The sequence below is a fragment of the Falco peregrinus genome, chromosome 2, assembly GCF_023634155.1.
Source record: "Falco peregrinus isolate bFalPer1 chromosome 2, bFalPer1.pri, whole genome shotgun sequence".
NCBI lineage: Eukaryota > Metazoa > Chordata > Aves > Falconiformes > Falconidae > Falco > Falco peregrinus.
This window is the reverse complement of record NC_073722.1, coordinates 83183067-83200026: the sequence shown is the minus strand read 5'-3', so window position 1 is coordinate 83200026 and position 16960 is coordinate 83183067. Positions and strand designations below refer to the sequence as shown.

General features: G+C 38.1%; 1 protein-coding gene across 1 annotated transcript; it reads right to left on the bottom strand.

The window, feature by feature from the left end:
* Nucleotides 1–5025: 5025 nt before the first annotated feature.
* Nucleotides 5026–16404, bottom strand: LOC101918598 (uncharacterized). Its single transcript, XM_013305217.3, has 8 exons — nt 15314–16404; nt 14025–14111; nt 13585–13818; nt 11802–11824; nt 10790–10935; nt 10105–10205; nt 9908–10009; nt 5026–8790 (listed from the first exon to the last, which is right to left on the bottom strand). Exons 1-8 carry the CDS (start codon nt 16400–16402, stop codon nt 7018–7020), a joined length of 3555 nt encoding a protein of 1184 aa, XP_013160671.2. The 5' UTR covers nt 16403–16404; the 3' UTR covers nt 5026–7017.
* Between the last annotated feature and the right edge of the window lie 556 nt (nt 16405–16960).

Here is a 16960-nt window from a genome sequence, read left to right as displayed (position 1 = left end):
TTATTTATTTATGTTCTGATGAAAGACTTGTTTTCATGGGGAAGAGGTCTCTTTCTGATCATCTGAATTGGCTTCAGAAGACACCTTCCTATTTTCATGGACTGTGTGAGAAGCCTAGGCATTTTTCTCAAACAGTTATAATTTCTTTCCAGATATCCAGCTTGTTAAGTTTTCCAGTGTTTTTAATGTGTGCCTGAAGTAGTTTGAATTTGACTCTATTGCCTAGCTCTCAGATAGTTCCAAGTACTGTTGGATGTCAGTGAGTCTTAGTAGCCAGCCTCTTTCAAAACGTGATTTTGGCCTTTAGGTCAATGAGGAATTTGTAGGAAATATATCCGTTACCCAGGTATCTTTTCTTGGAAATAGATTGGACTAGCATTCTATTAGAGTATTTTTTTAAATAAATTAAATTTGTTTGCAGCAAAATCTTAAGATCCAAAGGAATGAAGATAAATACAGAAGTTACAGACTTTTTGACATTTATATGGAAGGACTTTGGAAGATGGCACTTCAAAACTTATTGTATATCAAGAGGATGTGTCAGTGAATGCTAATGCTGTGGCCAAAAATGCACAAAAAAAGCATGTGAGTATATTCCAAGTTATTTTTTCCACTACCCAGGAAAGGATTACTACTCTATGAATGGGCCCTGCAGCTGAAGTTTTAATGTTCTGAATGAACCAGTAGTTCTCAGTTGAAGAAATTTAAATTGCCTTTTTACTTCAAATTTAATTAGCTAATTGGAAAAAGTTGTTTTTTTATTCCTAGTTAGGAATGCTGATGAGTGGTAATATTTCAAAAGGCACAAGTAAATAAAAAAGCAATAATAATATGAAGTCTGTAAAGGCTGATAGGTTTTGGCTCACAGCCAGTATTATAATGTGGAGTGAAGGAAACTGGAGTTCATGAATTTAATTTAAGAAACTATTGAAAAATACTGGAAAAAACATTATTCAATTATTTATTTCCCTGCACTATTTGGAAACATCTGTGAAAGACCCTGTACGTATTGCAGTTAAGCATAACTATGTGAACACTGTCAAACATCACAGGGTATGTATCATGTACTTGCATACTCATGAACAATAATGAGCAATAGTAATTTGAGTAATATGTAATAATAGCCATCACCATGGGTTGCAGATTATGGCCCGCTGAATTACCTGTAAAAGTCTGTATATAAAGTAACTCTGTTAACTTCAAGTAAGGTTGAACTTTGCATTTTATTTAACTTATTTTATTGGATAGAAAAGTAAAGCGGAAACAATTGCAAAGGAAAACACCAGGCGACTGAAAACTAAAGAAGAAAAGAAAGAACAGGAGCAATGGAAAGCCTTGTGTATACCAACTGAAAAGAAATCAAAGCAAATCTAAGTGTTGAAATAAATAAATTGGAAAAGTTTCTTAAGACCCTCAAAAGTAAATCTGTGAAGTTCAGCATAGAAATGACAGTACTGTGTGCCTGTTCAGAAGTGCGGAATGAACACTGCAGAATGCAAGATATGATAGCTAAATTCATGTTCAGTATTCAGCTTCCACTCCCTTTAACCAAGAGAACGAGTGACTTTCGAAAGTCTCAGCTGGAATAAAGACATGTAAATACAGGCCTGTTTCAAGAGCATGAAAGCTGTTTTTAACAGGCTCGGTTCCCCTTTTGCAATTTCGAGATCCTTTGAGTCAGCTGTAAATTAGCCAATGAAATTAGATTGTAGCTGTTTTCTTGTTGTGCTTTGTAAACATTACATACATAATTTTATTGTATATACCTTTGTTATGTATCATGACACTAAAATGTATCTATATTGCAGTGGATCATTTAATTTCCTGAGGTGGTTAGCTCACGGTCTGAATGATGACAATTTGCACAGAAATCTGTGCTACAGTGGTTAGTGACCTTGTTTCACCAGAACTGACTTGTTCAGTCCATACCTTCTGTCAGGAAAGTCCAAACACATAGTGCTCTAAATTTGTTGAGGAGAGTTGTAAACATGTAAACATTGGAGTGAAATATGTTGCTAATAAGACTGAGTAACAAATATGTTGGTTAGGAAGGTGAAATGGGGGAGATCAGTTATTGTGTAGATGTCAGAAGTATGACTTCCTTTTATAACCGAGCATGCAGAAGCAGATAGAATTATTGGGGTGCTTGGTCTTCAGTGGCAGTCCTTGTAGAGGTCACGGGAATGTGGGTTGTCTTCATCTAGTTGTCTTTAAATAAAATTAATTTTAAATTGTCATACAAGTCATTGGTCTGTTTTAAAAATACCTAATATCAGAAGCCTCCCAATGGGGAGACTTTTCCTTTTTTTTTTTTAAATGGTAACAAATCTAAAGAATTAAGCAAAGCTGTTCAAGTTATGAGGAGAGTTCATATCTTTCTTGAAAAATATCAAGATCTCTTGGAGAAACCACATCTACAGAAGCTGACCAGATATCCAAGACTTCTTGGATTTGAGAATTTGTCATGCTCTCTATCTGGCCAGGTAACTTTATAGACTGTAATGATTCTACTGTAACTGGATCTGTAGCTGAGTATCAACAGTGTTTTCTTAAGCACTGAATAGTGTGTAAAAGATCTATATTGAGCTTATTTTATTATGTATTGTGCCATAAGATTTGGAACTGTCTACTCTTCCTTTCAGATACTGATCTCTAGTTCCATGGTTAAATTTCTCTGCTTGATGTGAGGGCTAGTTGGCACAATATGCCACTTCCCCTTTAGTAAATAGAACTTTACATGGCTGAAAAGATACCCTTTGAAACATGCAGCAAGATAAATTTGCTTTAGCTATGTCTGCCTGTGGCCTTAGCCGTCTCTTAGAGGTACCTGCTGTTCAAATCATATCAGCTGAACTCTGCATGTTAAAAAGAACTGTGAAAAGCTAAGTGATGAGCAGCTGTGTTCTAACAGGCCCAAATCTACTACTTTAGAAAAGGAAATCTTTGAGACTGCAGGGGTGGATGAAAACTATTCTGTTTGTTGTTAACAATATTACTGATCTCCTCTGAAAGAAACAGATACTGAATTAGTTAATATACTAGTTTATTTAGTTTATGCTAAACAAAACAAAACATCACTGAGTAAACTGTGTGATGATCCAGGTGATAATATCCTACTGGCATTTCAACAACTGGGCCAAATCTATAAAGAGAAACTGAGTTGTTAACTGAAGAAAAAAGGGGAAAAAACCAACCAGCCACACATAAGGCTCTTGCTGCTCAGATCAGATGTCTCTTAAGCTAGGAAGTGATAAGGTCCAAGTTATCAAATATGTTTCATAATAAAGCTTTAGCAATATCCAATATCAGTAATATAAAGTTTACTTTAGAAAATGAACCTTTACACATTGACATTTTAACAGCTGCAATATCAATTAAACAATTGTTTCTAAAAAATTAAAAAAAATAGGTAACTGCACGTCTTTCAATTGCACGTTCTTTTTTCCAGGCAGCAATATATATGTTAAAATAGCTCTCGAAATATACTGAACAAATGTCACAGTTCTAACAGTTGGCAAGATTAGCCTCTCAGCCCATTTGTAAAGGATGTTCAGCAGTTACAATCAAATAAATTGTTCTAATTATTTTCCAAGGCTCTTATTAAGTTAAAAGTAGTACCTTCATGAAGCATTATAAAACCTTTGAAATCAGTCTGCAGTTTTAGTCTACAAAATTTCAATATAAAGAGGGTTTTATATCAGTACAATCAAGTGTGATTGAAGTGTTCCAACCACATGTAGAATTGCTTCATTTTTCTCCTCTTGTATTAAGAGTCAGGAAGATCCAGGACACCTCTAACATACTTGTCAAAAAGTCCCTTGCAATACAAATTATTGAGCTTAGTAAAATAAGTTTCTTAGCTATTTTCTTGTTTTCTTGCTGGGCAAAGCAAGGTTTACAACAATATTTTCAAACTATTCCTGAAAATTCTTCTGGATAACAGTACATTTTAGTCTACTTGTAGTCTGTAAAAATATATACATACTAACATTTTAGCTAATCCAGGAAATCTGGGCTTTGACAACAGCCCTCATTGCCACAAAGATGACTAAGATAATGATGTAAGTTATCCTCTTCTCTATTGATAGTAAAACGTGCATTAAGGACAATTCAGAATCCCATTTCTTGGAATTAGCTCTGGTGTTCAAAGTCAGTCTTTGGCTTGAAATCTCTTTTATGCAGCATTAAACCACATGCAAAATGTTGCTAGGAGGTACTGGCAAACCTCTGTGCAGTCAGGTAGTGCTGCTGACCTACCATCAACTTATTTAAAACTTTTTTCCTTCCAGTTTTTTAATGTATGAAACAAATTGATGACAGCAATGGAACACAGTAGTAGAAAAGATTGTTTTAACTCTGCTTGGAAAATGAAATTTACTCAAATTATTTTTTACTGTCTGGCGAGTCATGCCATATGTAGATAAATCCTGCACAACTGTTCCTCAACTAGGGTAGAAATGACCTTATTTAGATCTTTCTCTGTTCATATTTCCTGAATAAATGGAGTAGTCTTTTTAGGTAAGACACAATTAATTGACCAAGGAATAAAGTCAGAAATTGGTCCTATTGTGTTCTGTTATTTGACCAGTAGGGGATGAAATTCTGGGTGAAAAACAAACTTTTTAGGTCTATCACAGGGTACTATTTTTATATATTGAAGACTGCACTGTCTCTTAAAGCGTTAGTAACAGCAGTCAACATTTCACTTCTAATAACGTAATAATGAAAAAAGCACCTCACTCCTGTAATGGCTTTTGGTAAAGAGTCAATGGTGAAGGATGACCAAATGATTGAGTCAGAATGACCAAGGAATCAACTTGTGAAAATATCAGAAAACCAGTAACTACTGATTTAGTATCTGGATGGACTGTAATTTTACTGTGACCTATTGTAAATAAAACATCCTGCTTACCATTTATCTCCCCTGTAAAACCTTAATGTTGAGCTATAAGGCACTTGGACAAGAACTGAGCATGCTTGAGAAGCAGTCCTAGGACTGTATTGAATCAACACACCAACAATATCTGCTTTCAAAAACAGTTTATCATAGTCTATTTGCTTTATTCTCTAATGGTCTTTTCACTAAAAGATGAGGTATATGCTTTAAAGTTTTAATTTTATCAAACTCTCATGAAACGCATTAATAGAAATGAACAGAAGATATGTTGAAAATAAGCAATTTTAAGAAACTCAACAGGGCTTCTGAATAACCCTAACTCATTAGGTTATTTTTTTTGGTCACAAAACACAAATGTTTTCTACAGCCTTCTGGCAGGAAGTTTTATAGGTGCCTTATCTGTCTCTCTAAAATTGTTCCATTTCTCTCGTTTTCATTATAGTGCGATCAGCCTCCATCCGTGACACACTTGCTGTTATCACACTCAGCGTTTTGTCTTCCAGTAATTTAAATTAATACCTTTTTAAAACTTCTCTCCTGCAGATGCAGAACATGACAAGAATGTCTAGAGATAAAAGCAGACCAATTCTTAGGAGAAAAATGAAATACAGTAAGACGTAAAGATATGAATGTAAATAACTATAAAAGTAACAATGAAGAGAATTTTCACCACCTTCCATACTGTAATGCAGACACAAAGGGAAGATCAGTAAATTTTGTAAATTCTAGAACTATTTTTCAGCATATTTAAGAGAAGAATGCACTGCCACAGAAAAACTGAGGCCAAGAGTTTAACACAAGTCAAATTGAAAATTAGGTCAACGTTTCCTAAACCAAGAATGGTATTTCTAAGTATTCTGTCACAGTAAATATATTGGCAAGTCTTGCAGGGATTTAAATTTAAGTAATATTTCTGTTATGAAGTTGCAAAGATAGTTTGGAGTTGTTGGGTTTTGGTTTTGTTTTTTTTAAAGATAACTTCTAGTAGCCTGTGAATTCTGAAGAGATATTAAACATTCTGCATTCTGATCTAATACTTGCCAGTTGACATATCCACCTAATGCAGGATGATTTTATTTAAAATCTGGCACCAGCTCTTGCTGGAGAGTGAATGCTAAATGAAATGGAGCTTTATTCTGAAATGGTACTACTATCTGCATAATCTAACAGCTAAAGCAAATTATCTCTTGGATGCAAAAAAAATGGTTAATAAATTAGAAAATGTAGTACTTTTATCCTTTGTGTCATATTTCACAGACTGAAAATTCCATGAGTTCTGGATCATTAACACTTAGAAATGCCATTTTCCTTTTTTCCTGTTGTTACACAAAAAAGGAGATCTTTGAATTTTAAAGCCATATTCTCCTAATGCTTTCATCAAACCCCCAAGTTAGTATCTGTCCACTGATTCCCAAACTGATGCCAAAAGGAACCGAAAATTAGTTGTGACTGTTACCTTTCATAAAAGCATTTCATAAACATAGCTGACACTCTTCTGTAACATATAACAAGAACACTGATACGGTGTTTCAATTTCAAAAGCATAAACCAGATTATCGAAATTATACTAGAAGCTGCACTTCCAATATACATTAAATACCTCCTAGAAAAAGAAGATATCCAAAGGGAGATCCACAAAACAGTCTTCAGTAATGCCCTTCAACATCCTTTATTTTCATGGCTCTTCCTGCTCCCTGCCTATAAGGTGAATGCTGTTGTCTGTACTCTTACTCATTTAACCCTAGTGCAAGTGCTGCTGTACTGAAAGACTGACCTGGCTTTCTGGGACACCGCGGTTCCCCACCACCCACATGTGCCCCAGTGGCACTTTTCGGGAGGCTTGCATTCTTAAAGATACAGCATATGTGGTCATACTTGTGTCTTTAACAAAACACGACATTATTGGTTGTTTCTTCAGTTTGGGTTCATACTATAAAAATCACTTTAGTATACTGTACTTGCTGATACGCAGTCTTGTTTCTAACACAGAGATACCTGAATTGGCAAGAATCAGGAGGAACAACAGCTGTAAAATCACAGGTATCCCCAGTTTTTAATGTGCTAAGTAGCAGTTATTTAATTCCAGCTTAAGTATGGTTATCTTCCTTTTCACTCCCTCTTCATGTCTCTGATTTTCTTCGAGTAGATATCTTGTCTTCGGCAACAGAAAAATATTCTGATGCACTGCTGGTATCTGTAGAGCCAGATGTTTGACTTAGCTCTTCAGTATCAGAATCACTGTCACTTGGCATTCCTCCTGCCTCATGTACTGTAAGCACAGAACCTCCTAAAGATGGATCGTTGCATGCACTGGGAACAGACCAAGCTGCATTCGGGAACTGTACAGACTCGGGTTCATCTTCCTTCCTAGAAGAGGAACAGCTGTTTTCAGCAACAGTTTTACTTTCTTCATCTTTTACTTTTGTTTGTTTTGTTGCTGTAGTAAGTAGTTGAGCAGATGATTCATTCTTGTTTTGAACAGGAAGGACAACTGAACATAAAGGCTGACTACAAGAATTACTATCAGCAAGCATTTCTGTACTCTTAGTTTTCTTAGATGAGTTCATAGGAAGACCAAAAACTTCACATTTTGGGCTAGAAGCAGGCTGTGCACACTCTGAAGATACAGGCTTCCCTAGATTTACAGGTGTTTTGTCAGGAGATTTCATCGTCTCTTTTTCCATTTTTTCAGTACCATTTCCAGACAAAAACACTGAGGAAGTCAGCGAATCAGAAGTATTTCTGACAATACTTCCAAATGAAAATACTTGTGAAGGCAACGGAAAACAGTTATTTTTGAAGGAAAATACACAGTTACTGGGGAGAAGGGGGGACTCTGAGACATCATTCACCCCAGCTGCTGTGGTGGTTTCTGAAGTACTGCAAGCCACAGATGTGATGGATTCTGAGGCATTAGCTTTTTGTTTCCATGAGAAACACAGTGTCTGTGTACCACATTCTGCAGTTTCTTTTGCAGCAAGTGTTTTTGCTTTCATGTGAGAGGATGTATTTTTGTCAGATGGCTTCTCAGATTGGCTAAAAAATGAGGATAATGGTAAAACCTTAAAGGAATTGCTGACTCCTGATCCTGCAAAACAATCTCTTTCTGAATTGCTAAGGGGAAATGAAAAATCTGGCTTTTCACTTTCTGCTGCATCAATATTAGGACTGGTTGACACATCTGAAACTGTGATTTTGGTTACAGGACCATGTTTTCTAAATTTGCTTTCATCCTGGTTATCGGTTTTATCCACATGATCACATTTACCTAGATAAAACTGAGGGAAAACAGATTTCCTGTCTTTCTTTTTAACGGAAAATGTACCTGCATCTTTAGTAAGTCTGGGTAATAAGCTGTTACGTGCACTGAAAGCAAATGCTGAAGCAGAAAGTCTCTCTGCAGAAGCATCTAGAAATTCTGAATTTGAAACAGTTACAGCTACCGATTCTGCTGGTTTCAAGCCAGATGAATTGCTAGAATTTGTGTCCATTTCATTGGAAACAACTGCCGATGTCTGCATTGGCAATTTTTCTTTAACTGCTAAGTCTTTAGAGTTTTCTGGTAAGGCTGGAGTGGTTATTTCCTTTGAGCTTCTCTCATGAAATGATTTTAGGTCACCATTTGTTTCAGAAAAGTTCATATTTGTGCACGGGATGCTGTGATTACTGGTTTCAGAAAAGCTTCTCTCAAAGCCTTCTGCTCTTTGCAGGGTTCCCATTTTTACTTTATCCGTGTCACTTGCTTTGATTGGTGAAGGTACAGGAGTTCCTGAGGACCTGTCCTTTGGAAAGTATAAATTTGTAACTGCTGAGGCTTTATTTGCAGGTAAAGTTTGTGTCTTCAACTCATTGGTGAGCTTCTGACGTTCCATATAGTATTTGTAACGTAACTCCTACAATTACAGCAAAGAATCCCATTCAGTAAAATGGCATTTGTGGATTCAGTGGTTATAAAATTCACATACAATCCTAAGATTGAACAAAACTTTTCATATATTGTATAGCGTTTATAATGTATTTTTCCATTGGTGCTAGAAGGCAACAGAACACAAGTCATTACGGAAAAAAGTTCTGTAAAAACAATCAACCAAGATACACAGGTAACACTGACAACAAAGTAGGTTTTGAAATAGGAGGCTACAGAAAACTGAATTTAAAGTCACTGCCAAAACCAGAAATGGCTAAAAATACTAGCTTAGACATTGAGTGACAAATTCTCAAATTGTCACGAAAAATAACTATCTGAAACCAATTTAGGTTTTTTTTTACTAGATACAATAACTATATAAACTGTTCTCAATAGGAATAGAAAACAGATGTTCTTCAAAATAATATAGCAAAAGAACAATTAATTCTATATTTAAAGGTCCTAAGCAACTTTTTAATTTAATCATCTGCCATTGGTATTCTCGGAACATACGTTATTTGATTCACTGCCAGCCATGTTTCACTAACTGTAACTAAAATAATTCTGTACAGAACAATACTCACTCAGCCACCCACATGGAACCGCTAGTAAGTGGAAAAAAAAAATCTAGTTGTATAATTAGATCATTGGAAATGAAGCAAAAGAGACTGGATTCAGTTTCACGTCAAATTATCAGGAATTTAGGTAGTCTCAGAAGAGTGAATTCTATTATCTTCAGAAAACAGAGCACAGGCAGATTACTTTCTCTTCAAATAGGCAACAGAGAAGCTTATTTGGATTAGAAAGCTACAGATCTAACTCCAAAAGCCACACTAAACTACAGAAATAAGTATTTAATGTCAGTAGTAAGATTAAGTTCCAGCTTTCTGAAGAAAAATAATAATAATAATAATAATAATAATAATAATAAAAAAGATGAGTAAAATTCTGACAGCTTTAATAACCTAGTCAGATTTATATTCTAGAATTGAAAGAGTAACTTTCTACCAAGAAAACTGAAAATGATTACAAAAGCTTATTTAGAAAGTTGTGTCATAACAAACAGTAACTTAGCCATACTTACAACAGATGTTCAATCATACCTCATGACTCATGTTTTGAAATGCTGGCATTTCTGACATTGACATTACATGAGTACAGATTCTGCTACCGTCTGCTAGTGCTTCCTCCTGTCCTGCTACAGGCTGAAAAATGTTTTACAGCAGACATTACATTTCATTTCAATATTACAAAATAAACAAAATAGTACAGTATTGTAGCTCCATAGTCAATAACTTACAAGAAATGTGTTGGGTGTGTTCCTCTGGTCCTGCCATTGCTGTACGTTACTTTTAAACAGAGTGTTTTTTGTTGAGTTCTCATTTCCTCCAGAAGGTAGATCTATTAGAAAGGAGCACAAGAATACTGATGGTGAGCATATTACTTATGGAAAAAATACCGAAAGGTTCCTATGCATCTAAACATAGATTCCAATTAAGAACAAAATTATACTGCCTTAAGTGGCCCTAGTACTTGCTGAAACTTCTGTAATATAAAGCAAGAGGCCCATATAAGAAGTTTTCAAAATGCCTGGAGATGCCTGCCTGGATACAAAGACCAACATTTTCTCCTATGAGGTAAAAGCATTTAATCAGAGCTTAGTTAACATTTAGCATGGTGACAAGAAGTGCCCATCTAGTTCAGTGACACACTTCCAACAGTGGTGGTACTTGTTGTGTAGGAAGATTATAAGGATACTTCCCCCAGGTTCCAAAAATACAGCCTAAGGACTTTCTACAGAAAGTATAGTTATAAAATGCATTTAAAAGCCCTTGATGAATTTACCATCCATACATTTTCTCAGATGCTTTCTGAACACTTGCATGTTTTTACCATACAGATTGTTTATTAGCAATTAGTTCCCCAGGTTACAGGTTCCTACTGATTTCCTGAATCTTGTCCTATATTGAGTCCTTCTTCCTTACCTTTAACAATGTCTACATTAACAGGCATCAACTTCAAAGCCAAGATTTCATTAACCACAGCTTTGATATCCATCTTCTTTTGAGTATACTCTGGTGGTTTTTCATAGCTGGATGCTATATTCATCAGGTCAAGCTGAGTTTTCATTCTGGAAAAGGAAATAAAAAATAATGCAAACAAACTTTTCTTAAGGCTTACATGCCAACAACTAAATTTCACTGGCCTAATACAGAAAAAATACTTTAAAAAGAAATCACTAAGACTGAGAAGAAATCCAAAAAAGTAATAACATGTGAAGTTTTCTAATTTTTTTTCTTAAAACTACTTGAAAATTCATTTGAAATAGGTTTCATACGCAATGAAAACTGCAAGAAGTAGTGTCTGCAGTTCAGCAAAAAACATTACACACAGCCCCCCTTCCTGGTGTACTGTACCTGAATCTAAATTACACTTTTTCTTCAGAGGGCATTGCTGATGTCAGTCTGAACCACAACATATTTTAAAGAACTTAATTTCCAAAATTCTTTCTTAAACACTGCTTGAAAAGTGATAAGAAATGTAATTAAGAATCATTAGAAAGAAATATACAGGATACGTGCACTGCAAACACAAAAATGAAGACACTGCAGAATCTCCATACATGCCTTTAGACTTCAAGATTTCTGTAAATGCTCTAGGCATGCTTCCAGGTTCCCAAGTTTAAATAAGACATCTAAAAATATCCAGTCACCGTGTATTAGTGAATTCATATATTCAGTTTTTGTCAGGGGGCCAATTCAAAAGTTATTATCTCTAATCTCAGACAGTACATCACTAAAATTCTGGACACGTTACCTAAAATTTTGAATATGGAGCATCCAAAAATCTGAAAGCATTATAATGTCTTAATTACTAAATACTATTTTCATGTTAGATTGCTGTATCTGACCATATCTAAAGTAACCATTTTCTTAGCTTTTAATCTTAAAATTACACTAGAGAACTAACAAAGCATAAAAAAATATATATATATACCTTGTGTTCAAGCCACAGGCCACCTATAAATAAAACAAGAATTTGTAAGATATGAATGAGTTTTCCTCCAACTCTCAAAAGGAGGAGATAATTGCTTTATCAAAATACTTCAGACTGAACAAAACTTCATTTCACGTAACTATAGGAAATAAACCTGTTAACATTGAAAAAAAGAAAAAAGCATCCAAATGTAAAAAAAAAAGTATGCCTGCAGCAATGATTTATATTATAATACTTTGTGTTAAAGACCCTCTTCAGAGCCAATTGAAGACATTCAAATAATAGTTCATGACCCATATGGTTATCTAATCCATTTCAGATGTTCAGTTATTTGTAAACATTCAAACGAAAGACTATTTTCTATTTCTTGGTGAGGGAAGCCTCTGCTACTGCTCTCAAGATGCTGTTACACTAAGATTTAAAAAGGCTGCCTTTTATTTTTAAAGCAGCCAGGTAATAGCAGTATGAAGTACACTGCAAAGCATGGGCAAGGAAAAGTAAAAAACTGACTGGATTATAGACTAACTGCTTCCCTATAAAAATCTAGTGATCTCACTATACTGAATCTTAAAACGGTAACAAAAGCCCACCTCACTGAAATGAGTTGTGTACTGTTACAGTGGGCAGGTGGGAAGGTGTTAAGTTCAAAGCATACTAATCACTGGATTCAGAATATTTCTTCCAAAAGTGGGAGTCACTTTAACTTTGTGTAAAATTGAAATTTTCTTTAACTAGTTGGTGCCAGAAACTTACTCAAACTAAGTCCTTTCTTAGCTTCTCATTTATATGAAGGCAGCAAAAAGACCCATTACAAAAAACAGCAGCATGCCGCTGTTTCTTAGGAAAACATAAACCTTGAAGTTGAAGAAAACACAAAATTCAGCAGTTAGTTAAGTACTTTGCCCCGTATCTACCATCTGCCTAAATTCTATACAACTGTAGCCACAGTGTTTGACATAAGATTAAAAGGTCTACACTAGCTTAGGTGACAGTGAAGATTAAGCTTGTATCTTGGATTCCTCTAGCATTTATCTCTAAATCAGAAACAGCATTTTTCTCTGCAGTTCCCTTGAACGCTATGAGGAAGACTTTCAGGGTCTTGTATACATAAGCACACATGCTACATAGTACAGTGTATGTCAGAAGTACCTAAGTTAGCTTGGAATAGGCTGATTTATCTCCATTGCACACCTCAGTGGAAAGTTTACAGCAGATTTTAGTATCAGTATAATCACCTTAGCTCTGGTATCCCAACACAGTACTCCACTGTGCAGCACAGACAAGTTACCAGTTCTGGCTCCAGTCTTTCCAGAGAAAGCATTTTTAACATCTTACAAGTTTAAGAATGCAATAGAAATGCTTCATACAGAACGCATTTGAAAATAAACATGAAAAAGCAAATAAACATGAGAATTTTGAAAGCAGTACTAGTAAATAACTCACTAACTAGCACCAAGGCAGCTTACTTTCACAGGTGGTAGCATGTTATAGCAAGTTTTACAGCAACAGCTACACAGCCTAATATGAATGTCATTAGTATTCAGTGAAGAAACTGTTTACTAAATTCACTCAAAAACACTCATAAGCTGCAAAGATAGCTTTTCAAACCTTTCTAAAATGAAAAACTTAAAAAAGCACAAAGTGATCAACAATTTTAGTCTGCTTTTTTCATTAATTGAATTTGTTTTTCCTGATTCAGTCATAATCCTGATCTACTGTATAGCAGGCTCTATTTGAAGTTTGTTATACAACTGGGATCAAATAATACCAAAAAGGCCATTACCTCCAGGAAGCGCTGAGGATCACACTCATGGACAAGCTTTTCACAATCCTTCAAAAAATTCTCAATGGTCTTCTTGTGAGTTTCCTTCATTTTCTTCCAAATCTGAAATTCTTTCTCTTTTTTAATTCTTTGATTTTCAACTTCTTCTAGCAATTGCCATTTCTTCAATTCCAGAGTCTTGAAAACTTCTCCAAATTCCAGTGCAATTATTTCTGCATCATTGTTCTGCACCATCTAGAAATACAAGAACATAAAACCAGATGAAAATGCAGTAGCAGTGTCTACATGGGGTCACTTCCTTTAAACTCAGAACACGTCCATGCCACAAGAAGCACAAGTATGCTTCATGTTGTGATTAACCTATCATGATAACAGAAACAAAGACACACACACACACATGTGTATATATATATTAATAATATCCAGCATCTGTAACTCACATTTGTATCATTTGGTTGACTTGAGATTTCATTCATCAGCTTCTCATTTATTATTCTCATTTTTTTCAGACTGCTGAAGAAGGTTAACTGCAAGACAATTGAAACATATTATTACGACTTTATTCACTCCATAAATGTCAGTTGTTATCAAGAATCAAATCATGAGATGTTCTGTACAATGTATTAAACAAGGGTTTTGACTCAAAATATCACTTTAATATTTAAGGCCCTCCTGGATCAGTAGACAAACTTCCTTCTGCTAGTTCTGTCAAAGCAATGTTTCTAGGCTCACCTACAATACATATTGCTAGCATGGCTACAGGATTACTTTATAGTTAAAACATTGTTTCCCTCAGCCGTTTTTTTTTTAACCTCACCCCTCCCCTCACACACACATCTATCACAACTTATGTTTTAATTCTGCTGTTCCAATTTGACAAGCAACTGTGTAATACTAATTTTTTTTTTTTCACCTCACACTGATAAAATAGAAAACTTGCCTGCAACAGAGTTATTTCTGTTTGATTTTAAACTAAGATTATCAAGGCTTTTTCCTCATTACATTATCACTAAGTTTTACCTACAAGGTCTAGTGTAAAGACTTTTCCCCTGGTTTCCCCAAGTGGCACACAACTGGTGATGGGAAAGGCAGAAGGGAAGTCAGTGCAAAAACAACTTTTGGCTTAAGGAAGTCAGTGCTGCACTTACATTTTTATACCTATGCTCTTCATTGCTGCCCCACAGTTGTTTCAATTACTGCACTGTATGTGTACGTATGACATACAGGTATGACATACCACCCTGAACACAATTTGCACGGGACATGAAAAGCTAGTGATAATTAGTATTTTAGCAAAAATCACAGCTACCACTGCAATCAGCCAACAACCATTAGGCCAGGCAGTTGCTTTCCTCATGCAAGCCAGAATGTATTTGGGTTTTACATTTATTAAATTACTTACCTAATCCATCTATTTCTAAATATGTCATTATCTATGACCCAAGTTACCTAAGACAGTTCAGAGGGTCTATAAACAACCTATCTGTGGGTGGGCTGGTTTGGTTTGTGTTTTTTTTTTTTTTTCTCATTTTTGATAATAGGACTAGCATTTTCCTGAACTTGGAAAAAATGGATCCAGGCACGGAATAAACTCTCAGCAGCAGTATGTTTTTTTCAGCAAAGACTGCAGCCCACCACAGAGGGCTTTTCCCTGCGGTTCTGAGTAAGAGCAACGCGGGCCCGGTGGGATGGCCCGTGGACCCTGCGCGGAGGGGACGCGCGCGCTTACTTTTTCTTCCTGGTAGACCGTGTCTATGAGGTTGACGGAGTGGAAGATGCCTCGGTGCTCCTCAGAGACACACTGCCCACACCCCGCCTGGCGGCACATCCGGCAGTAGAGCTGCACCAGCCGGCTTGGATGCTTCTGGCAAGTTCCTCCGAGCGCCAGCGGAGAGAGCAGGCCGGGCCCCTGGCCCTGCTCTGCCTCCCCTCCCTTGGCGGCCCCGGCCGTGCCAGAGCGGTAGAGCTTGACCACTTCCGCCAGGGTAGTGTTGACGGGCAGCGCGGCGGCGCCGCCCCGGGGTAGCGGGCACAGCTTCCTGCACAGAGGGCAGGACACCCGGGCGCCGGCCCCGCCGCCGCCCGGCCCCGGCCCCCCCCGGGAGAGGCGGGCCTGGCTTTGGCCCCGTTGCTGCTGCTGCAGGCGGGCGGCCTCGGCCGAGGCCAAGCACTCCAGCACGCAGTCCCGGCAGAAGTTGTGCGAGCACTGGGGAAGCGTCACCGGCTCCTCGAAGAGGGACAAGCACACGGCGCACGTCAGGCTGGCCTCCATCTGCGACAAGCAGGCGAGCGGCCGAGGCCGCCGCTCCCGCTGCCCCGGTCCCGGCTCGCCGGCGTCCCGGCTGGGCGTCCCCGGCTCCTCCCGCTGCCCCGGGTCCGGCTCGGTGGCGGCCCGGCTGGGCGCCTCCGACTCCTCCTGCTGCCCCGCTGCCTCCAGCTCGGCGGCAGCGAGCCCTGCTGCCGAGGGGCTGCGGGCCACGGCGAGAGAGCCGAATACCCCGCGAGCTCCGAACTCCAACGGCTGCTGCCAACCGCCAACTTCCCAGGAAGTGGAAGCCGGCAGCGGAGGGAGGGGCGAGGAGGGACGCGTTGGCGATTGGGGAAGCCGCGGGATTGACACCGCCTCTTCCCAGTCAGAGCAGGCGGGGGGCGGGAGACGGCGCCATGGGGGCGGGGCGCGGAGCTGCCCCAGTCTGACCGGTGGCCCTGCAGCGCTGCGCCGGCCGCGTGGGGCGGAGCGGAGGATGCTGGGAGCCGCCCCCTGCCCGGCGGGTGAGCGGCCGCGGCCCCTGCCGGGCCCTAGCGCCGGAGCCGCCATTTTGTGGCGGGGTTTGCGCGTGTTGTGGGGGTCCGCGGGACCTTGTTCTGTGAACAGGGCGGTCGCGGTTGAGAGCGTTGTCCTTATGCCTGTCTGCGAGTATGGAGTAAAAGCGAGTGTAGAGGTACAGCAGTTAGTAGCGACCTCTATATCGTTATGTAACTTAAGTTTAGGATTTTGTTAACGCTGACAAATAGGAACACTCATTCTCATTTTAGTTTATTTTTCCTCCCAGAGCATTCCTTCCAAAGTTGTAGCTTAGTAATTAAATTATCCATTTGAAATATGTTGAAATTTGTCAAGCCTAAGAGGGACTCAACTGCGATTTTAGGTTTATTGTAAATTGAAAGAGTTGTAACATAAAGTCAGCATGTGCCAAAAAAGCAAGATACACTGAAAATAAGGTTATTTTCACAGACTGAGGGGTCAGGTGCAAACAGCATAGAAGCGATCATGTTACTTCCATGTTTTTACAGTAGTGCTTTATTCAGTCATACTGAGCTATACTTGCAGAAAGCACCTAGTTAAAAGTTTAGTGTCAAGTTGGAAACCTTGTAG